Source organism: Cibotium barometz, chromosome 62 (assembly GCF_041138505.1).
Source record: "Cibotium barometz isolate CiBa-2024 chromosome 62, ASM4113850v1, whole genome shotgun sequence".
Classification (NCBI taxonomy): Eukaryota; Viridiplantae; Streptophyta; class Polypodiopsida; order Cyatheales; family Cibotiaceae; genus Cibotium; species Cibotium barometz.
The window spans coordinates 11,720,377-11,745,271 of NC_141107.1; the positions used below are offsets into that span (position 1 = coordinate 11,720,377).

Here is a 24,895-nt window from a genome sequence, read left to right on the forward strand (position 1 = left end):
CATCAAAGTAGGTATGGGTAAGAGTAAAGAAATGGGTAGTGAAGCACGTCGTCCTTGAGAAAGGCTTGTTTTCAAAAAGAAACTTAGTACCAGGAGAGTTGAAATGCAAAGAGAGTTTCACATGCAAAGAGCATTTTGCACTTTGACTGCACAGAAGTCTTCCACCGTGAAGAGGGCTTTCTTAACAGAGTGTTTTTTGTGTGCAAAAAAGTCTTCACATGTAGTAAGTGTTCCACACCAGTACTATTTTGCACTCGAAAGTTAGTTATATGAATAATAATTTGCAAATAGGTAAAAGCATATACAAGCTCTAAATCAACCTTCAAAACCCAAAATTGTACTGAGTTACAGGATCACTTGGGAGCATTGTATGCTCCTTTTGTTGAAAAACCTCCACGAAATTGTACTATGGAAGTTTTCCAAACATTGACATGCCCACTAATTTGTAAAACCATGGAGAACCTCCAAAACCAGTCCACTCCTAAACAGATTCTGCATGTTGAATTCTCAGTGCACCACAAGAGTACAACTCACCCTACTACCTCTTTTTTTTTATAGCTAAAACCTCTAAAAATCCACCGTCCTTATCTTCATGCTCTAACAACCTTGATTCATCATTCAGACTAAACGCATGCATTGCCTTGTTATCATAATGTACGAATATGGTCTGCCTCAAGGGAGGTTCAAAACTTACTACCCACATAATTGGTTCCTCTGGCCGAAATTCATTAGTCGAAGCTACCTTTACTCGATCGATATACCCAAGCTTTCATGAACCATAGAAACAAGACTTGTCCCTGATGTCTTTCAAGTTCGATGGTTTCTTTTGGAGGAGAGCATCCTCTATACTTCAGCATGCTTTGCATACAAATGTGAAACCACATCCACAGAAGATCTGAGAGTTCAGCATTCTGGGTATACTGGAGACGCGCTCAGGATGGCTTTGATCATTAGTTGTTCCCAACCCTAGCTGGCCATGCTCCCCCCATCCCCATGTCATGACTGACCCATCATCTACGAAAAAACCCAACCATATAAGGATACAAGTAATACTAAAGCAAGTTGAATGCTTTTTCAAGCCAAGTAGAGTGTTTTACATGAACTAGAACATGCTTCTTGATTCCTTAATTCCAAATATTAAACAGAGTCCCAGTGGAAAATGCTAGTTGTTTCGAAGCTACTCACCCAGAGCAATGGCAGAATGTTCTGAACCAGCAGCCACCCATCTGACACCAGATCCTTTCAAGGGCTCAAATAGGTTAATCCAGACTTCAGACTCTTGACTTGAGGAAGCAGGTTCTGTCTTTCTTGACAGGCCTGTGTTTGTATCTGTTGTTTCTGAGCAATTAGGATCACAGTGCTCATTTACAGTGGGGTTTTGAATAGCATTTAATGCTCCATACCGGTTGCTTCCAGCTGCATACACTAGACCATTATCTGAAACAAATATGCTATTTCATCAAACAGAAAAAAAACATTGAGTCAGGAAAGTTTCTTTTCGTAAAACAATCCATCACAACCTGTGGAAAAAGAACTTCCCCTCAAAACACTCGTTTGAGGAGGAGAGCACAAGCACTGCAAGACACTCTGGGTCTCACACTTCAAACTCTTCTCAAATAAGAATATCAGATGAATCGTGCAAAATATTTTGTGGACAACCAAATCTAAACAAAGTGTAATGTAAATAAAAAACAGGTGGAAACAGTCGAGTGTTCATGCACACACGAACTCACACACCCCCCCAGTCAGAGAGAGAGAGTCACTTGTTAATGCCAATATGTGATTCCAGCCGAGAGCGACTTGGCAGAACCTCAATTCCCCTGACACCCCTGAAACCTTTGATGGGAACAAAATGTTGTCGGTAGTACTGTAGCCTCTTCCCCAAATGTAAAGATCCCCACAGTCTGCAATCTCATGCAAGAGAGATCAAGTCAGGAAAAATACAATGCATAATTAATCAGAACAATCAACACTGTATTTCGTTTTGAGCTGTCTTGTTTCAAGGAGTCAGAAAAGCAGCAGATTTGTTGAGAAGACCATTCGCTTACGATGTTTTTCCTTTAGTGTCTTATCAACAAGGGTACACTGAAAGAGTTTGAATCAGCACTCGAATACCATTTAGAGCTGCACTATGGTCACCATTAGCATAAACGGACGATATCGCATGCCTATTGAGACTCCCAATAATGTGGGGATGACAAATGGGGTGAGCTTCCAGGCATCCTTTTGATACAGATAAATCTCCCCCAAATGATTGAATGCCTAGCTGGCCTCGCTTGGATGAGCCAAAGGCATATACTGCTGAGTCTTTTCCTGCTGCAACATAGGAACATAGAGATAATGAACACGCGAGAGAAGCTGAAGATTAAATATATCATTTGGATGGCAAAAACTTACAGTCAACAAGTACCAGAGTGTGTCTCATGCCACATGCTGCAAGGGAAACCTTCATCGAAGCAAACCTTGCCACTATTTTTGGGACATTAGAAGACTCGAAATTTCCGTGCCCAAGCTGTCCGAATCCACCACTACCACATGTAAAAAGTGCTTGCTCTTCTGTTTGAATACAAAACCTTGGTCAATAGTTAACATAAGAACACAAGAAACTAAGTTCCAAACTGACACGAACACTCAAAAAACCACTAGTAGCACACTCAAAAGTTTTTGTCCCAGTCATAGCTTCTAAATTATCAAGTCTCTTTACACATGTAAACCTGATGATCACGCCTATATGTGTTAACTCTCATGCTGCTTTGATGAGATATACCATGGACATTATTGTAGGCCCATTGGGTCTTTAGTAGACGCTCTCTCTCTCTCTCTCTCCAAGAGGACCAGACGACACATACAGCTGGGGACTGCACCTCACTGCCTTTAGCAGTCACCCTAGAAAGAGCCCATCAGCTGCAGCGGGCCAGACATCCGAGACACTTTGGCCTGAGATGGACCTTCATATGACAGCTTCAGGTCCAGGAGATTTTACAGCGACAGAGAGATGCCCCCCACGGCCAATGGATCTCAAAAGACTCTTTGAGGCCCTACATTCAACCATCCTAGACATTCTTGATTGATGATGATGATGTCTCCCCACTGTGATCCTCATTGTACCCACATGAGCAAAAGGATCTATCTGGAACTATCACTTCAGCTTTGTCGACAATATCTGGTTCCCGTTCATCTTGGACATCCATGGGAGCAGGTCCGGCATAGTGCTTCAGCCAACAAACATTAAACACATCATGCATGGTCCAATTGGAAGGTAACTTCACTTGATGGACACCTCGTTGATCTTCTTCACAATGGGAAAAAGGTCCGAAACATAGTTTTTAACATATGTGAAGCATACGCATACGAGTATGAAAGTATGTTTCAAGTATGTTTGGCTCACTCGGGCTGAAACATATGTAGCCCTAATTACATTATATTTTATAGGCAATAACCAAATTATTGGCACTCAGAAATGATAAATGAGAAGAGAACTTTATAATCCATTTCATATGTCATAATATGTCAAACAAAAAAAGGAAAGTAAACTTGCACACAATTTACATTTGCAAAACTAGAAGTCCAGTACAATGACCATAGTAAGTTAAATATGCAAATATTAAAGTTTGAACTTGCAACTTCCATTGTTTACATGGCTCAAGCCTCAAAACCATTAGACATAACATGAGTCATTACATTGACGTATCAAAATGCAACCTAAAGGCTATTGCTAAACAAAAAACTGCATACTAGGTAGTAGGAAGTCTACTCTGAGAAAATGAGTATAGGCCGCACGTGCTCTGGCCAACGTGTCCTTCACAAACTCTAAGATCTCCTTGTAAGACTCCATCAATCGGTTAGTGTCAAGAACCGAAGACAATCTCCTGGTCAACAATGACCGAAACGGTTTTCCTAACACCGCCTCATATGGAGTCTTGCCAATAGCTGAAGAAAACGAGTCATTAAGAACTGCTTGATCATGGAAATTACACTTCAGCACGTTGAATGCCGATTGGTTGTAAATCTCTGTCAAGCCGTCCGGCTGTGGGTGGAATGCATTGGAAAAATTCAACTTGGTGCCAAAATTATCAAACAATGCCCTCCAAAAATGATTAGTGAACTTGGCATCGTGATACGATACAATGGTCCTAGGAATGCCACCAATTGGGTAGTACCAATGCCGGATTTTGGTTGTACTTTTGGTAACTCATGGCAGGATCTTTTCTTGGGAAAAAAAATGCCGAATAAACAATTTTGCAACATCTTTAGCAGTAACATTAGCCTTGCAAGGAATAAGCATAAGAAACTTGCTAAAGCGATCAACAATCGTCAAACACTGCGTGTTACGCTTACCCAGACTGGGAGGCAAACTCATCACAAAATCCATAGATATATCTTGAAAAAGACTGTCAAGAATCAGCAACAATTGTAACAAACCTGCTTTCCTCCCATGCGATGCTTTCACCTTTTGACAAATCGAACAATGTTGCACATAAGTGAACACGTCCCACCTCATTCTGGGCCCATAGAATTGGCTCTCTATCTTCTCCAACATTGAGTTCATGCCTCTATGACCACCAGCGATGGCATCATGGGCGTCATAGAGAATAGTTGCCCGAAACTGCTTCAAGACACAGATTCGAATTTTGTAAAAAAGCCAACTATCTTGTATCAAGAAATGGCATGGCCCTATGGCATCCAATGCTTGTTCCCACGAAGTACCGAATTCCCTGGAATCTACGTACTTGTGCTTCATCTTGTCTAGTTTGTACCAACGAAATCCATCCGTGTGGATCGAATGTAGGAAAAATTTCCTTTCTTGCTCAATCATCGGCCACTAAATTGGCCTTGCCTGGAAGGTATTTGATCATGCCACCGAAGTGCTGGACGATCTGGCTCCAGCAATAAAGCCGGTCACTCCATTGCACACTTAGCATCGTCTAAAGTCAACGCAATGTCTAATGATTAGTGTGAACCTCAAAGTCGTGCCCATATAGGAAATGTTTAAAATGTTTCAAGCATGGATCACGGCAAGGAGTCCTTGACAAGGATTGCCCAATCATAGACCGAGTAATTCTTCTTTGCAGGGATCAGCTTACAAGATGTGTAAGCAACGGAATGACCATTCTGCTGCAAAAGCACTCCAATGGCGATGTTACTTGCATCGGTGATTTCCTAGAATGGATCATTCCATGAGGCAAGCGCTAAACAAGGGACCTCTGCTAAAGCAACCTTGAGGCCCTTGAAAGCCTACAGTCCAAGTAGAGTCATGTGGATGCATTGCCTACGAGTCTTGACACCCTTGAACAGATCTGTGAGAGTTGCCAACGTGTGAGGTCAGAAAACTTGTCGGTGTGAATGAAATATGCTTGGCAAATTTCCACAAACGATCATACATCATATGCCGTTTCTAGAATCTCCCAATTCAAGATTTTTGCCACTTTGCTAGGATCTAATCAATATCCCACGTAATGAATCGATTTTTGCCACTTTGCTAGGATCTAATCGATATCCCACGTTATTGTAGCTGAAAATACAAGTATGTCATCCAAGAAAATAACACTTTCCAATCAAGTTCTAAAAACATGCATCATCATGCGGTTAAATGTCGTCGGCACGTTTGCCAATCCGAAGAACATGACCACAGACTCGTAGTGGGCCCATTCAGTGCGGAATGTTGTCTTGGTGGGGATGTCTCCATCGACAAACCGTACCTGATAGTATGAAGGCGCTCTAGGGCTCATCGAAAAGCTGACATCGAGCTCTTCGACTTTGGACTTAGCCGTCCGGGGAACTTGAGAGGGAGATTGTCCCAAAGGAAAATCTTCTGGAATTGCTCATGTAGGGCCTGGTAGTTCTCGAAAGCACTAGAAACTGTTCCGTGGTTTGAACATAGATCACTACACAATCCACATTTCTTGTTTAGCCTGCATATGGCTTATGAGAGGAAAGTTAGGTATCCCTGACTCACACTTGATGATCAAAAGGAGCCTTGGACACATTCCGAAGAATCCAAAAAGTGTGCCGCCCCAGTCAATGTCTTGGTGGAACTTGTGAAACCAACAAATCCCTAGGATTATGTCTACCCCTACAAGAGGGGTAACCAAGAAATCCCGCACAAATTCTGTGTCTTGATGACTAATTTAGCACTACGAGCCTCAAACTTGATACTTGCGGTCATACCTGTGCTAAATCTCTCTAACTACTTGTCTACCAAGTCAATCAAAAACGAGCCCACCGAGCAGCTTGTTCCGTAATCACATCCTCTATATTGCCGTTGTGAAACAAGACGACGACTCTCAGGCCGCCTATGTAGCCATTGGCCAAACGTCTAAAGTAACTTGTTGCACTCATACTCCAGGTCATGGGTGCCCTTCTACTTATCTTCGAGCTCCTAGGTTGACAATGACAACCACCATGGAAATAGGAGCTGAAGAACTAGAAGCATCCTCGAAGGTCTGTGTGGGAGCCTAGCTCACAAAGAAAGCTGTCAAGGCTGGAGTTGTAGTCTATGAATGGGAGAATTAGGGTTAGAGTTTCATGTGGGAGACATACACAGAGAAGAAGGGAGAGAGAGAGAGAAAGAAAGAAAGAAAGAAAGAGTTTATTAACGTCTTCCAAAAGACCGAACTCGGCCTATGAGACAAATCGGAGTACCTGTATGGGGTATCCTCTGTCATCCCAACAAAATGAAAAAGTACTGAATAAAAAAGCTGAATCTGGGTGTGCAGGGGATGGAGCTCTACTACTAGAAGAATGCAAAGCTATATGCATGGAGTATACAATCATGATATGCAACCTAGCTAGCTCCATCCTGTACCATACTGGGGGTATAAAATGGTATACATCAGTGAAGGGGGTGTCCACAGCTCCCTGAAGAACATGCCTGGGTGTGCTCTGAAGCGAGCCAGTCGCTCCACACCCTCTCTGTGAAACTGAGCTCTGATCTCTGTCATCTCTCTCTGGTATAGGCGTGGTGTCCGAAAGCCAGGTGTCCTCTGTCTCCTGCGGGCTCTAAGTGTCTCTGCTCTCTGGAGAGTAATTCCCTGCTGTGTAGGGGCTGGGAGGGGTATGGATCTCTGAAAAAATGTAGTAATCTGTGTCTGTCGCCCCCCCTCTGGAGCTGTCTGAGCCTGTAATAATGTCTCTCTGTGGCGCTGTATGTCTAGAATGTATCTCCCCAGTATGCGCTGGTCTGCTGCCTCAAAGATCTGGCGTAGGGAATGTGGCTCTCTGAATAAAATGGGATATCTCTCTCTGATGGCTGTATATGCTCTGCATCTGCATACATAATGCTCTTCACTCTCCACCTCCTCTCTGCACAATCTGCATACCCTCTCCTCTCGGGGGATCCGTGCTGCTCTGCCAGTCTCAATCTCCAATCGGTGTGATGAAACTCTGAGCTGACCAATAGCCACTCGAGAGCCGTGTGGTAAAAAGCCCTCCATGTATCTAGGCCTCTCTATAAATCCATCATCAGTGATACTCATGAAGTGATCTCTGTAGTATAGCATCTTCGGTGGAAGAGGCTGTGTAGGCGATATCCATGTCTCTCGTGTATAGAGCTGCCATAGATCCTATCTCAATACTCTGTTCCTCTCACTATGAGAGAGACGGATATGTGGTGCATCCCTGTCATACTGGAACGGTGGTAGATGATCCATGTCTAGGCCATGCTGTGAGAACCAATGTGTGACCTGTGCATACCATGATCCTCTGTCTCCTGCCTCAGCCAACTGTCTAGATGCCTGAAAAGCTCTGTATGATAATCTGTCCTGTGGCATCTCTCTGAATCTATCTAGCAGGCATATAGTCTGAAATATGGCCTCTACCATCATAGGAGGCGCAGCAAACTCTGTTCGGATAATGTCATGAGGTACTGACGGTTTGCTGCGTATCATGCGTGCCATCATGAGGGCCTGTGGTCTCTCTATCTGTGTCCACCAATGGGTAGCAAGGCCTGGCGCCCATACTGCTGCTCCATACATCAATGCCGGTGTGACTAATGTGTCAAATAGCCACCCCTTCGTCCGGGGCTCCTGAAAATGCGCCTGGTGGCACTGTCTCTCTAGCATAGCCAATGCTGCATATCCCCGTGTCAATCTAGCTCTGGCTGCTGAACCCATGGTAAAGCGTGTGGCTGCTGCAGAGAAGGTAACCCCTAGGTACACGTATGATGTCACCACCTCCACCTGGCATCCTGCGAGAGTGAATGTCAGCTGACTCCTGCCCTGTCTCGATGTATGAAAGACCATAACCTTGGTTTTCCCAAGGTTCACAGTAAGACCCCTCTGTGTGCAGAAATCATCGAGTGCATGTAGATGCTGCTATAGACCACCTGGGGACTTAGACACTAATACAATATCATCAGCATAGAGCATAATATGTACTGAGGTACCTGCTAAATCAACTCCATCTCCGCCTCCCCGTGTAATGAAGTCAGCCACCTCATCAATGTATAACCCAAATAGCGTGGGGGAAAGTGGGCATCCTTGCTTCACACCAATGGTGCTAGCAATAGTCTCGGACATACCTCCTGGACATCTGACTCGCCCAAAAACCTGCTCATATAATGCATAGATGCCCCATGTCATATCTGCTGGTATGCCAAGAGACTGCAAGCGCTGAAAGAGCCTCTCTCGTGGTACTGTGTCAAATGCCTTGCGGAAATCCACAAAGCAGCAATAGAGCTTTCTCTTCCTCACTCTGGCCTGATCAATCATACATCTCAAAGTGAATACATGGTCAGTGGTAGAGAAAGCTCTCCTGAAGCCTGCCTGCCCTGATGAGTGTAAACCTGCTCGCTCAGCATATAAGCTAAGCTCTTGCTCCAGCACTGCACCATAGAGTTTGGCCAGCACGTGGCCAACCATAACCGTCCTGTAGTTGCTCGGATCGAGCATATCCCCTGTTTTGTGAATCGGCACAATGGTGTGCATCGTCCACTCCGCAGGCAAACCCTCTGCTAGTGCCCTATTAAACAGGTGTGCAAGAAAAGGAGCTAAAGAATCTACTGCATATATGAGATGCTCACCCTGCAGGCCCATATGGTCAGCGGCCCGTCCATGCTGTAGGCGGCGGATAGCTTCCTGTACCATCGAGTGGGTAAAGAAGCTAGCTGTGGTAGGTCGAGGCTCCTGTGGCTGAGGTATAGGTGGCTGCTGTGGGGCATGGTATAGACCCTCTGCATATGTGTGCCATGTCTGTGGGTCTGCAATAGGTGTCGGGGTCCGGGGCTCTCTGAAGTGCCGCCATGAGACAGGGCTATCTCTACTCATGAAGAAATGAAAGATCTCTAGCTCCTGTGTCTCTGCGAAGGCCCGCCTTTTGCGGCGAGTAAGTCTCCTCATCTCTCTCCTCGACTCCTGCTCTGTGATGGCTCCCAAGGCTCTCTGTATGCGGAGCCGTGAGTATAGGGCTCTGCACTCGTCATCATACCATCTGTTCTGGGGCATAGTCCCAGGTCTCGCAGGCTCTCCTGAGTGTACACGATGTGGAAAGCTCTGTAATGCAGCCGTGTGTAGGAGTGATGCGAGCTGGGCTGTAATGGTATCCATAGATGCCAGGGGATCCATGAGTAGGAGCCCATCCTCTACTCTGCCAGTGTATATGTCTGCCATGTCATGTGTGAAGTAGATGGTAGTGTGTGGCGTCGGTATGTGGGGGGCTGGTGATACTGGTGATCCGGCTAGTGAAAATGCCAAGTATGTATGATCTGCCCCAATAGGACGAGGTGGAATGGAGAATGAGGTGACAAGCTGTGATGCCTCCAAAGACCCCATAATGTAGTCTACCACCGTGCCTCCGGTCCGTGTATGACCCCCATGTGGGAAGCATGTCAGCCCTCCTGATCCCGGCCACTGTAGTATCCCATTATAAATAACGAGACGATGCCTGGCTCCCAACTCTAGTAAGTGGTCCCCATAATGTCCTCTGTCTGGTCCAGTGTCCTCTGATGCCCGACTAGCCCCTATCTCCTCTGGATCCACAGGGTGGAGGATCTCCATGTCATCATAGTCATACACCTCACACTGTCTGCTCTGTGTGTGGGCATTGAAGTCGCCCGTAAGAAATGCTTCCCCTAGTGTAGAATAATGCATAATCTCCTCTGACAGACAAGTGTATGGCGAGGCTCCTGTCTCCTCCTCCTGTGGCATATCCTCTGTAATGACATAGGAGGATCCTGAGGAGAAAAGTAACATAGAGCTATGTATATAACCCTGTCCTGTGAGAGCTGTAAGCTGATCCACATGTATCTGGCCTCTGGATCCTGTGCTACCACTCTCAGTCTCCCCTGTAGCTCCCGTCTGAATAGGACTGCTACTCCCCCCGACCCTCTCGAGGTACCCTGGCGTGTGGTCCTCCTGTATGCTGACTCCCACTGGAATCCCTCTACTCGAGGTAGCCCTCTCTCTGGGCTCTGATGTGTCTCTGTCAGAAGTATGATGTCTCTCCCCACCATAACATGCTCCAGTCGTCCAGGCTGCACCCATAGTGAACCATTACAGTTCCATACTGCTATGTGTATCTCTGTCAGTGGCCTGGTCTGTGTCCCATAGGCCCCAAACCGCTAATCCATGGGCCGGCCATCAATGATGACCCGACCATCTCGATAGAAGGCCTTCTTGCCTTCTCTCCTCGCGTGTAAGACTCGTGGCATGCAAGTTCTCCTATGCTCAAGCTGCATCCTCGTGAGATCATCATCCAAGAAAATGGGAGCTCCCTCTAAACCCCGTAGTATGACCCTCTTCCTCATGAAGGTGACCCTCTCCGTCTCTCCTGCAAACTGTAGGATGAGGGCTTGCTTGCGTGTTGAGTCTTTCCCGGCTCTCCATGCTTTGGTGAAGGGGAGAGGGTACTCTTCCTTGTAGCCGAGCTTCATGCATAGAAGCTGTCCATCTTTCTCGGGAGTGGAGTCAGGTGTCTCGGCTATACCTGTGACCCGAATGTTGAGGCGGCGAGCATGCCTCATCTTCTCCTCCTCAATGGTGGTGTGAATGATTTGGTTTTCTTCCCTTTGAGTCTCCTCCCTCACTTCTTTACGGATGTTCTTTTTCACCACCTCGACCCATCCTGACTGCTTGGCTTCGAGCTTTCCTTCCATGTCCTTTGTGATCTCCTTGGAGATCTCTTCTTTGATGGCCGTGAGAGTGTTGTCATTGATCTCCCCTTCTTCCTTCTCAACATTCTTGATGGCTACCATTTCCACTTTCAATGCACTCACCTCCTCCTTGAGTGCCGTGTTCTCTTGTTCGAGGTTCGTGACCCGTGCTGAGAGAGAGAGAGAGAGAGAGAGAGAGAGAGAGAGAGAGAGAGTTGTGGGGATAAGTCAACTCAAGTATATGAGTGTGTGACTCCCCTATCACACATGTATATTGCACTAGTACACATAGTGCACTTAGTACATTAAAAGTACTAAGTGTACTATGTACTATAACTTATGGGCTTGTACACACTATAAGGGTGGGCATAATGCCTGTACCCCAACAACCTCCCACTTAAAGGCAAAGTGCCCTTAAATGAAGGAAAAGAAAAATCAGCATGTACATGATAATATACAAGGCCATATCAAGGCTGAAACTGGCCTCATCCAATGCCCATCAAGTGTCTGCAATGAGCAAACCGCTCCGGAGGCAAACTCTTTGTCAACAGATCAGCCGGGTTGTCATCCGTATGAATCTTAACAAGCTGAATTTGCTTGTTCTCTATCACACCTCTGATGAAGTGATACTTCACATCCACATGCTTCGTCTTTGCATGAAAGGCAAGGTTCTTTGCCAACTGGATGGCACTCTGACTGTCACAATGCAGCAATGGAATATCCCCTGTATTAACCCAAATCAACCACTAGCCGAGATAGCCATAATGCCTCCTTGCAAGCCTCTGTGGCTGCAATATACTCGGCCTCTGTAGTAGATAAGGCTGTGCACTTCCGCATCCTGGATATCCATGACACAGCACCTCCTGTGAATGTAAACACATAACCGGTAGTAGACTTCCGGTTATCTGGATGACCGGCATAATCCGAATCCGTGTAACCATGCACTAATGCATCCTGTTTGCCAAAGCATATGCACATATCCTGTGTGCCCTTCAGGTATCTCATGACACCTTTCACTGCTTCCCAATGCTTCTTGCCAGGTTTGGCAATGTATCTAGAAACCACTCCCACTGCAAATGCAATGTCCGGCCTGGTAGCAACCATGGCATACATGAGACTGCCACAAGCTGAAGCATACGGAATCTTGGCCATATCAACCCTGTCACTATCCGACTGTGGGCTATCCATAGCACTGAGTTTCACATATGGAGGCAAAGGAGTACTAGTCTTCTTCCCCCCATCCATATTGAACCTCTGCAAAACTTTGCCAATGTATTCCTTCTGAGACAAATACAACACATGCTGATTTCTGTCCCGAAGTATCCGCATACCCAAAATGTGATTTGCATCACCCAAATCCTTCATATCAAAGGTTTGATGCAGCCTCTTCTTCAAGGCATCCATCTCTTTACGAGATTTCCCGGCAATCAACATATCATCAACATACAAGATGAGGATCAATAGACTGCCATCCAAAGCTTTCTTGGTGTATAAGCAGTGATCTATGTCACTTCTCCTGAAATCCTAGGATTTCATGAATGTATCAAATTTATGATACCATTCCCTTGTGCCTGTTTGAGCCCATAAAGACTCTTTTTCAGCTTGCATACAAGCTTCTCCTTTCCATTCACTGCATAACCCTCTGGATGTTGCATATATATCTCCTCATGGAGATCATCGTGAAGAAAAGCAGTCTTCACATCCATCTGAATCAAATCCAGATCATCATGAGCAACCAAAGCTAATACAGCTCTAAGTGTGGTCATTTTGACCACTGGAGAGAAGATCTCATCAAAGTCCACACCATATTCCTGCTTGAAGCCCTTAGCCACTAACCTGGCTTTGTATCTTGGCTTTGCATCTGGTGCAACTTTGAGCCTGTAAACCCACTTGCATGGCAAAACCTTCTTGCCTGTAGGCAAATGCACCAACTTCGATGTTCCATTTTTGTGCAGAGAATCCATCTCTGACTTCATAGCACGCTCCCAAAGAGCCTTGTCTGCCCTCTGTAAAGCATCCTTATAACATGAGGGCTCCCCACAGTCAGTGAGCATCAAGTAGTCAACCCCTGGAACAAACCTGTCAGGGGCTCTAGAGGGTCTTGTGGACCTCCGTACCCAATGACCATCATTTGCAGGTTGCTGTCCAGCCTGCATATCACCTATTGGTGGCTCCTGTTCCATGCCATAAGGCTGAAAAATCATGCCCGGTATCTCCTCTATCTGTGGTATATCCATAGGGATATCTTCTGCCATCTCTGGCTGTCCATTTGGACCATTTTCAGCACCATTTAAGGGCTGGTTTTGCTGCTGTAATGGCTGATTTACAGCCCTTGGTTGTTGTCCATGATGTCCATCATCATCAAAGATGACTCTGCCAGGCTCCTGTTGCCTTGCAGGCTCCTTATACATGCATGTTTCATCAAAAATGACATCATTGCTGCGTATAATATTTCTATTCATGGGATCCCAAAGTCTATACCCCATTTCACCTCTGTCACCATATCCTAGGAATATGCATTTGTGAGACTTAGGATCAAGTTTGGTGCGCATTTCCCTACGTATGTGCACGTACGCAACGCAACCAAACACTCTCAAGTGCTTGTAGGACGGAGGCTTCCCTGTCCATACTTCCTCTGGCACTTTCCCACCAAGCCTCGTGTTAGGTGACCTGTTTATAAGATGAACGGCTGTCATAACAGTTTCAGCCCAAAAACCATGAGGTAATGCAGCATGTGACAACATAGAACGGACCTTCTCCTGAATGGTCCTGTTCATCCTCTCTGCTGTCCCGTTTTGTGGAGGATCATAAGGAGTAGATAGCTCCCTCTTGATGCCTTTAGCATCACAAAAGTCCTGAAACTGTTTGGACATATACTCTCCACCATTGTCGGAACGCAAAGCCTTCAGTGTTTTGCCAGTTTGATTCTCAACATGAGCAACAAACTTCTGAAACACTGAAAATGTATCACTCTTCAAACGAAGAGGACATGTGGCATCATCTATAAAAGACACACAGTATTTTGCCCCTCCCAAAGAAAGCTGAGGCATCTCACATACATCTGTATGCACAAGCTCTAACTGAGCATCTTTTTGTCCAAGAGCTTTCTTGTGGGGGCATTGGAGTTGCCTGCCATATATACAATGCTCACAAAACTAAAAACTTGAAAACTTTAGAGAAGGCAAGTAACCAAAACGAGACAATTGCTCCATTCCCTTGACACTCATGTGTCCCAACCGGCTATGCCACATAGAGATTTCCGGCAGCTCAGTTGCATTTACATTAGCATGGTGACAAACACCAGCATGCATGAAGTAAAGAGTGTCCACCTTAGAGCCTCTGGCAACAACCAGTGAGCCCTTACTAATCTTCCACTTCCCACGACCAAATGTGGTAACATAATCAACATCATCAAGCTGTCCAGTAGAAAGCAGGTTCTTCTTGATCTCAGACACATGCCTGACATCATGGAGCATAAGCTGTGAGCCATCTGAAAACACAAGCCTCACATCACCTCTGCCAAGAATCTTGCATGCATGGTTGTCACCCAAATAAACTACTCCTTCATTGCCAGCAGTATACCTGGCAAACAAGTCTCTGCAACCTGTGACATGAAAGGAGGCACCTGAATCAATGATCCATGAGTGCATACCATGACCATCTCCTGTAAGAAGTGAATGGGCATCAAGTGAAGACGTGAATAGGACTGTCACCTGCATGTGACACATTGACTTCTTCAATCTTGACTCCACTTTTGTCCTTTGGCTTTACATCTTTGGCTTCACCTTTGTCTTTGTCTTTGCCTTTTCCCTTTTCCTTTTGATCATTTTTCCATTTGTAGCATTGCTTTTTGATATGTCCCTTCTTGCCACAATAATGGCATTCCAAGTCCTTTTTGGAGCGGGACTTGCTCTTTCCCTGTTCTTGGCTTTTACCCCTTTGCTGGGATCTCCCACGTGCATTCATTGCATTGGACTTTCCAACAGAGTTGTTTTTCCTGTTCATCTCCTCTTGAAGGAGAGCACCCTCAACATCTGCATATGACAGCATAGCATTCGAATTGCTAGTGGCTGTCCTGAATGTGTCCCAACTCTCTGGCAAAGTGCATAAGAGAAAAGTGGCTTTGAACTCATCGTCCATTGGCAACTTTTGATTGATAACCTGGCTGACAATACCATTAAACTCATTTAGATGGGCTGTCATAGACGCCCCTTCCTTCATCTGAAGACCTATGAGTTTCTTCAACCAATACACTTTGCTTGAGGCACTTTGCTGGGCATACAAGTCCTGCAATCTCTGCCACATTCCCCAAGCTGTCTTCCCTTCACGAATGCTGAAAAGTAAAGAGTCTGACACAAACAACATGATAGTAGATCTTGCCAACTCATCCATATCTTCCCACTCTTCAGCAGTAAGAGAAGCGAGCATTACACCCCTTTCTTTGATAGGCTTGTGCTTCTTCTTCTGGAGCAACACATTATAGCACTGGGTTTGCCAAATATCATAGTTATGTGAGCCTTCAAGCTTCTTGATGTGAAGCAATGAAGAGCTCTCACCTGTGGTTGCCATAGCAATATGCAACCTGTCACAGTCAATGCCTGACTCCCTGCAAGATGTGCAAACACTGCACCAAAAGCACACAAAGTGCTCACAGTTGTTCTCCCAAAGTTTATCTCCCACTGCGGAAGCACAAATGCAACTCTACTCCCACTGTATGTGATGAAATCACCAAAATCTGGTTGCTGCAGATTTAGGACAGCACCTTAGATGTGCTCTGTTCCCCTTCCAAAGTACTGTACAACAGTACCAAGTGCTCACCAATGATGTACCAAATCTGTACCGGCAAGTACAGCAACTAAAAATGAACCTTTTCCTCACTCAAATCAATGTACAGCCATGCCAAAACTTGCACAAAGTTGTACCAAATCTGTACCAGCAAGTACAGTAGCAATAAATGCTCTCCTGGCTGTCCAAATGAGTGAAAATCAGACTTTTACAGTCTTGATCACTGCTTACAATAGTCCCGAACAGAAATTGGGCAAAAGCCCCTTGACTGCAAGCTGATTTCTGAGGATTCAAGGCATAAAAGTCTTGCCTGCTGCTTTGCCAAGCTCAACAAGCATAAAATCTTGAAAAACCCCTTGATTTAAGATCAATTTCTGATCATACATGGTACATTGACGCACATGAAGGCATCCAGAGTCTTCATAATGCTTCCCCCTGGCCACATATACATCCAATACATAAAAGCCCCTTGATTTACAGGCACATTGAGTGCTTGACAGGCATCAACACATTGCCCAAAGCATCAAATGCAAGTGCATGCATGCAAATCAACCAAATCGGCACAAAAGCCCTTTGTTCTACACTGCAATTTGCTGCAATTTTTGCCCGAATGTGAGATTTCTCACATCATACAGCATGTATGAATGCCCAATGGCACAATTACATCAAAAGCCCCAAATTTCGACATCCAATTTCCTGCAAATTGACTCTGATTGTGACCAATGTCACTCAATTTTGCCAATTTTGCTCAAAATTTGAGCAATTTGGTACCTGTACCTGCTCAATTGATGATTGTACCTGCTCAATTGCAAATCCCAAAAGAAATTGACGCAAATACCTCGTAATTTCTGATTGTAGGAAAAGGGGAGACGTCGAATTTGCTCTGATGAGGTGCTGCTGCAGAAATCTGATGGTGCTGTATTGATGCTGCTTCTGCTGCTGCTGGATTCGATTCTGCCCACAAGAGGCTTCGCTCACTCCATGGGCCTAGAGGCCGCTATCCAGGTTGGTTCCGTCCACGACTCAGCTATCGAGGGGCGCTCAGCAGCGCGTGAACACGTAAGAGCCGTCGAAGTGCAAGCCTGCAGAGAACGCATATGGTGTTGTCTTTCTCCACCTCGCCTACTCAGGCGAACACACCTACGAGCGAGTATGGACGCCCGACTCCTCGGCTGCACGGCGCCTGGTGAAAAAGGCCTACGATCTCCCACGTGTGCGATGGAGAGATCGCCGTCGTCGCTTAATGTTGCGCCGACTTCGCCTATTCACAAGCACTTCGAGAGAAGCTCCGCCAGCCTGTTTGTTTCATCACTGCCGGTGTGGGGTTACGCCTTGTGGCCACCAACGCTTTGCTGCAACTGCTCACGCTGCCTAACGCCTTGTGGCCACCAACGCTTTGCTGCAACTGCTCACGTTGCCTACAAGCGGTTGATTTCCAGCTCTGCACACTTGAGAACAAAACCCTAAAACCAGGGCTCTGATACCAGTTGAATGGGAGAATTAGGGTTAGAGTTTCATGTGGGAGAACATACACAGAGAAGAAGGGAGAGAGAGAGAGAGAGAGAGAGAGAGAGAGTTGTGGGGATAAGTCAACTCAAGTATATGAGTGTGTGACTCCCCTATCACACATGTATATTGCACTAGTACACATAGTGCACTTAGTACATTAAAAGTACTAAGTGTACTATGTACTATAACTTATGGGCTTGTACACACTATAAGAGTGGGCATAATGCCTTTACCCCAACAATCTAGACAAGGGGTTTCTTAGGGCATGCCTTAGAAGTATGCCCTATTGTATGACAATAGAACTATCACCCCTTCTTTTTTATACAAAGTTTGCTCATCCTGGTTGAGCTTACCTTCGGTCTTGCTTGCCTAAGCTTTCTAATCTAGAGTGAGTTTCGGCGTGTTGGTTGAGTTCATGGAGCCAAAGGCTCCCATGCTCTGTCTTGGGGTAGACCCCAATCGGTTCTACTCTTGCCACCTGCAGTAATTGCCTTGGGCAATGCACACTTGAAAGTCTTACGTTCCACTAGTGTACTTCATTTCGGCACTTTGCAAAAGCGCGAGTGCCCGTTCAAAGATCGGCGGTTCAAAATACGCAAACCCATTGATCTGCATGTCCAAACCATAAAGGAAAACCATAAAGAAGCAGTCCTCTCTTGTCCTCCTCAGATTTAATCAATTGTAAAGGCAGGTGAGTGACTTTGTTGGCAAAGTGAAGAACTAGTTGTGTGTTCTGATGCAATCCCTGAACTCGCCCTCAAGCCGCTCAAGATAATGAGACAGTAAGAACCGCTTCTTGAGGTTGGTGACGATATGGTCCCATACATAGGCGGCAACTCCAAAACGGGAATTGGCTTGGGCCCAATGAGTCCTCCGAGAAATGGCCTCATAGCAACTAGCTAACACTACTTTATCCACATTTGACTTTCTACCCACAACAAAATAAGCTTCAAATTGATGAATCCAAGGATACAAAGCAATGCGATCGAGTTCACCATTATACTTACTGGGAGTTCACCTTCTTGTGAAGATGAGCTGAGAAAGTTGTCAGTATCGCCCTTGCATCCAAAGCTGCAAGGAATCGCTCATCTTTCACATGTCGTCTGTGGTCCTCTTGCACGGCGGCGCGAGCTACTACTTCATGGTCCCTTCACGGTCTACCAATCACCAGCCTGGACATTTCTCAATATAAAAGGGGTCTAGTGGACTTCAGGACATCTAAATATTTTAAAAGTACAAGCTTGGGAATGGGAGATTATCTTGGAATACAAAGTATCACACTCCTAAAATTTAGGAGAGTTACTATTTCTGGCCCGACTCCAATAGAAATTATGTTCGCGTCGTTACGTCGGGAATTGAGCAAATACCAAGAGTTGCCAAAGTGCCTATGACAAATGGGCTGCCAACTGGGATATTTTTAAAGGTAAATACTATGTGAGGACCCATCTCTTAGATTGGGACATGTGGCAAGAAAGTGGACCAAAGTGAGACAAGTGGCCTCACACTTGTCACTTCAGCTATTGTGTGGCTCTCCACTTGTCATTATAGCCTTCTCTTGCCATTTTAGCTCATGGGAGGCCCAAATCTATAAATTGGAGCCCTCTCTTCATTTGGGAGAGGCTCTCTTGTTGCACACTAGCCTCTACCATGTTGATTGTCTGCATTCTTGTTGACTACTACTTGTGGAGAGTTCCTACACTCCTTCAAAGGCCACTTGTCACTTCAGCTATTGTGTGGCTCTCCACTTGTTATTATAGCCTTTTCTTGCCATTTTAGCTCATGGGAGGCCCAAATCTATAAATTGGAGCCCTCTCTTCATTTGGGAGAGGCTCCCTTACTGCACACTAGCCTATACCATGTTGATTGTCTGCATTCTTGTCAACTACTACTTGTGGAGAGTTTCTACACTCCTTCAGTCTCCTCAGTAGAAGGTTTCTTTATTTTTGTAGCCTCTTGATGGCTGCATCGTCCCTGTACCAGCTGATTTATGTACTGAACCGGCTGAATGGAGGTTGTACCAGCTGATTTGAGGGCTGTACCTACTATTCCAGCCACTGTACTTGCTGTTCCAGCCTTTGTACTTGTTGTATCAACCACTGTACCAATTGCACCAGCCCTTGTACTTGATGTACCAACCATTGTACTTGCTTTACCAGCCATTGTACCTGCTGTACCAACACATGTACTTGTTGTACGAGCTGAATGGAGGGCTGTACCGACTGAATGGAGAGTTGTACCAGCTGTACCAACTCTATTGCATGAAGACCTCTGGTTTTTGGGGAAGCATCAGTACCCACACAGAGGTGTATGGATTATATTGTTGGCTCAGCATTTCTACAGCCTGTGTACCGACTGAATTCTATGGTTTCCTCGTGGTGCTGGGCTGTGTTATGGTTTGTATATGGATAATCCAGCATCTCCCGTGGGAAGAGTAGGGCCCTCAAAGCTTGTACATGATATTTTCTCCTTGCGTAATACCGTAATAAAATACTCCAAGGGGGGGTAGGCCCATTCCGGCCTCTATGCAGCATTAGGTGTGCACATCTCTCTTTTACAGTATTGTGGATTAAGTGGCATATGTTTAAGGCTCTAGCCAATTTCAGTATTTAATTGCATTAATGGTCAAGTGTTTTGCAAAACCCCCACGCCCACGATAGCTGGAGATCATAGAGATTCTTTACAAACATACCACACATTATGGACATAGAGAGCATACATGAAATTATAAAAGCAACTCCATCACTGTGATCCCCCATAAATCTGTACGAGCATTTATATTACAACCACATGGCTACCTTGTAACTCTCTAGTCACGTGATCATTTCTTTGTATAGGTAGCTACTTTGTTTTCTTTTGCATGAGCTGGCCATTTCATGTATTTATTGTTAGAATTTATGCATCTCACTGTAGCTGGGTTGTACTATTTATTGGACATTTATTGTATTTTCTCCTCTATTTATGGGTTGTGAGCTGGTCAGCCTGTCCTAGAGCACAATCGGCCAAGTGCACATACTCACCATATAAGGAGGCCTCCCATTTTCACTATCTCATCCATTCCCTTGCACAAGTTCAACATTCTCTTGCTGGCCAATTGCCATTGTAAAGCTTCAAGCTAATATAAAAGGTGATCTTGTCCACAGGCTCTCTCTACTCTCTCTCTCATCTTGTTTATGCTTCCGCCTGTGCATTCTCCAACATGGTATCACTCGCTTAGGTTCAGGCTGCTCCATCTTCTGCAAATCTGCCCGCTATCTCTTCTGTGCCTTGCGTTTTCTACCCTACCTCCTCCTGGCTGCAGATCAGTCCCAAACAGTGGCTGCGTTTTCCTAATCTTCTGCGTTTTCTGGTCCAGCCAGCCCTCTTCTTGCTGCCGGCCAGTTTCTTGGCTGCATTTTCTCCTATAGAAGCAAGCCAGCCAGGTTCTTGGCTGCGTTTTCTTCTACAGAGGTAAGCGTTGGAGTTCTTTTGGCTGTGTTTTCTATTCCGGCATCAGTTGTTGGTGAGTTTCTTGCATGTAGACTTGCCAGACAAGTGGTTGTACATCTCCTTCTTCCTGCACGAGTCCCTGCCCTTCCAGTAGGAGGTTCCCGGTGGTTTCTTGGACTGTTTTGCTGCTGTCCAGCCTCCTCCTCTCTCAGGTTTGAGAGGGGGCTGATTGCTTCTGGAGCCTCGCTTCGTTGGAAAGCACTTGAGAGAAGTCTTTGAGAGCTAAGATCTATGTTTCTTGTTGCTGCGGATACGGCTCCCCCCTTGTACGAACAACGATAACAAGTTGAAAGGACCCAACTATGCACATTGGAAGCTTCAGATGCGGATCTGGTTCATCCACAAGGGTTTGTGGGATATTGTTCGAGGCACTGAAAGGAAGCCCGAGCGTCCTCAGAACTCTAGGTGGACTTAGGATCAGGAGGATGAATTTGTTGCGGAATTACAAGACTGGGAGAATCGCGACTCGAAGGCGCATTCTGTGCTTGTGCAGACCATCATAGAGGAGGTCTCACCAGCCGTGCAAACTCTCACCATTGCTCATCAGGTCTGGTCTAAATTGGAGGATCTCTTTGCTCGAGATTCGTCGATGAGGGCAATTACCTTGCAAGGGCAACTGTACACGGAAAATCTTATCAATCATGAAATCTGAAAGTACACATACGCATGCCAGATAAAACAAGATGACAAATCTACATAGTACACACTAGGGGCCAGAAGATGGGCTGAACCCCCCCCCCCCCCTTCTTTTATGGTTAGATTACCAAAAAGGAGTCTCCAATACACCTTTGCGGGTGCCCAGGGTTCACCATTGGCTGCACCTATTTCTTCCAATACAATATGAAAACAAGAAGACATAACATAAACTGAATTTGTTGACAAATTCTCAGCACAAGTGAGCATTCTCGGCATAAAGCATGTGTAGGACAACCATGGACAGCCCATAGCACTCCCACATCAGCCCGGGACAACTTTGCATCTTCATCTTCCTCCTGTCTGGCTCATAGAACTAGTCGACCAACCTTATAGGGCTGTTAGCAACAGTCGACCAGCTCTCAGAAGCCACAGAAGGGGTCGACTGGCAACAACACACATTCCAAGAAGACTCCGATCAACAAAAGATGACTCTCTCTCAAATCGGCCAGCTTTCTCCCCTCTTTTGTGCCCTGACCAGCAGCTTTTTAAGAGCTGTAAAAAAGCGGCCAGCAGCCAGAAAGGCTCCCAGGAGTAGTCGACCAACTTCTACCATACACCTAGATGGTTTCTGTCGCAATGGATGGTGAGAAAAGGCTGCCCACAGCTGCAAAAAATGGTCGACCAGCTCTATTGCACTCAGAAAAGCAGGCGCATGCTCCAAATCTGAGTTTTCTGCCAGTAATAAGGGCTCCCTGCCGGAAATAGCTCAAACATGTGCTTTTTGGGTCCAAAAAAGGGGGTGCCTACTAGAAGTGGGTATAAATAAAGTCCGGTGCCCACCTTATGGCTTCCACATGTATTAAATAAGTCCCGTCTAGTGTGTACAACTTAAGTTGTCCGGCCACTTATTAAGTGTGTGAACCTGCACCCATATTTATTAGTATGTGAAAACGTATAGCTGTAAATTGGGTTATTGGGGACACTTACCACCTACAAAACACATGTAGACCACCTGTCAATCCCAAACAGGTGTGCACATACATGTCCATAGGGTGCCCAGGCGTCCCCTACCCCATGGACAACACAGGCAAAAATCTCAGGCATTGTCCAAGCAAACAAGACAAGTCATCCAAAGTTAAAATCAAAGTCATGCACACACATGAGTGCAGCTAGACTGGAAGAAATACCCATCTGCTCTATTGTATCCGATAAAATGTCCAAGGTTCATGATTCTTCCGGAACCTTCCCAGAACATAAATACAAAAGATCTCCAAGATAGCTAGTCCCAGAGAATTACATCATGTCAAGCTCCATGAGCCATACATGTACACCATGTCAGGCCCCACAAGCCACACATGTACAATCATGTCAGGCTACACCAGCCATACATGTACTGTCATGTCAGGCTCCATATGCCACACAGACACGCCATGTCAGGCTACACCAACCATATATGTATGTCATGTCAGGCTCCACATGCCACACATGAACAATAGAAAAATAGAAGCTGTAAGAAATTTTGTGACATTCCTCCCGGCTTCTAAGCAGTTGATCGCAACTGAAAAGCTTCCAAGTAGGCCTTCAGAAGCTCCGGATAATCCACAAAATAATCCTTGTCCATCCATTTTGCATTCATAGCCGAATAGTTTTTAAACTTCACAAGATACCTGCGCACTAGCTTGCCACCTACATGCTTGCGCTCTTTATGAAAAACTATCTACTCAGGTTGCAATACCTCCTCAAGTTCATCCACTTCTGGTGGATCTTCCAAAATTGGTTTCATAGAAGGTGGTCCCACATAAGGCCTCAGCAAACTAACATGAAAGGCAGTGTGTATTTTCCAGTGATCGGGCAATACCAATCTATATGCCACTTCATTTATTTTCTACAAGATTTGAAATGGCCCGTAATACCTATTTGAAAGCTTAGGAAACCGGCCTTCTTTACCTGGCCGCTTCCAAAGACGTACTTTCTCAAACTTAAGTAATACCCAATCACCTTCCTTGAAAACCACCTCTCGCCTGTGTTTGTCAACTTCCTTTTTCTGTTTGGCTTGAGATCTTTCTATGGTTGTCTGAACCTATGCAAATGCAATATCCAAATCATGGACATACTCATCTGCTGCAAAGATTTCATCTTTTGTTCGTAAGATAGGTGAAAGCACCACCTTGTCATAGACTATCTCACATGGAGCCTTATTAGTTGAAGAATGCACTGTGTTATTGTATGCAAACTCAACCAATGGCAAATACTTTTCCCAATCTGACTTTTGCTGAGATACATAACACTTGAGCAAGTCAAGCATAACTGAATTTGCAATTTCACTCTGACCATCTGTTTGAGGATGATACGCTGATGAAAAACTCAGCTTTGTGTCCATATTATCAAACAATGCCCGCCAAAATAAACTGGTAGTCCGAGGATCTCTATCCCCCACAATAGACTTGGGCATGCCATGATGTTTGAAAATTTGAGCTAAGAACAACTTTGCCATGTGCTCTCGCTTGATTGTTTTCCTCACAGGAATAAAGTGTGCCTGTTTGCTAAAACGATCTATAATAGTCCATATAGCATCATTTCCATGTGCCGATTTCGGCAAATCCATAATGAAATCCATAGCAATGCTTTCCCATGGTTCCTATGGAATAGGTAAGGGCTGAAGCAAACCAAGTGTCTTGTGTCTGTCAAACTTGACCTTCTGACACACTATGCACTCTCGCACATAAGTTTAAATATCCCTGATAGGCGGTAGTTACGGCATGCACTTGAGGCCTGCGTGACAAAGCCTCCGCCACCGAATTCTTCTTTCCCAGTGTATGCAAAATTTGAAAATGAAACATGGACAAGAAGTTTGCCCACCTTAGATGCTTTTCCAAGAGTTTAGGCTGTGTAAGAAAGTGTCATAAACTCTGGTAATCTGTTTTTACCATAAATTCAGCCCCCAAAAGATAATGCTTCCATGTTTGAAGGACATGAATAATGGCTACCAACTCTTTCTCATAAACCTATAAATACAATTCCACATGTTGCAGGCGACGGCTTTCAAAAGCCACTGCATGTTCCTCTTGGTTCAAAATAGCCCCCAAACAATCTCCACATGCATTACACTCGACCACAAAAGGTCTACGCAAATCTGGAATAATAAGAACTGGCCCTGATATGATGGCATCCTTCAACTTCTGAAAAGCTGTCTTTTTAGGTTCCGACCAATGGAATGCTACTTTCTTCTTCGTTAGATCATGTAACGGCGAAGCTAAGAAAGCAAAGTGTCGAATAAATCGACGATAATAAGAGCATAAACCAATAAAGCTCCTAACTTGATGCACATTCTGCAGTTCTGGCCAATCCTTGATACCTTGAATCTTTGTGGGATCCATGTGTACTCTATCAATA

General features: G+C 45.2%; 1 protein-coding gene across 2 annotated transcripts in view; it reads right to left on the reverse strand.

Moving 5' to 3' along the window:
* Window positions 1–261: 261 nt before the first annotated feature.
* Window positions 262–24,895, reverse strand: part of LOC147604140 (Regulator of chromosome condensation (RCC1) family protein) — a 41,893-nt gene continuing 17,259 nt past the window's right edge. Inside the window, exons 3-7 of one of the 2 annotated variants that reach the window (XM_086795237.1) lie at window positions 2,398–2,556; window positions 2,116–2,316; window positions 1,764–1,904; window positions 1,186–1,437; window positions 262–1,002 (exon numbers count right to left, since the gene is read on the reverse strand). In XM_086795237.1, the coding sequence (XP_086651363.1) occupies window positions 851–1,002; window positions 1,186–1,437; window positions 1,764–1,904; window positions 2,116–2,316; window positions 2,398–2,556 (905 nt within the window). In that variant the 3' untranslated portion in view covers window positions 262–850. Of the gene's footprint in view, window positions 1,015–1,185; window positions 1,438–1,763; window positions 1,905–2,115; window positions 2,317–2,397; window positions 2,557–24,895 lie in introns of both variants that reach the window. The other variant, XM_086795236.1, reaches the window with a different exon arrangement.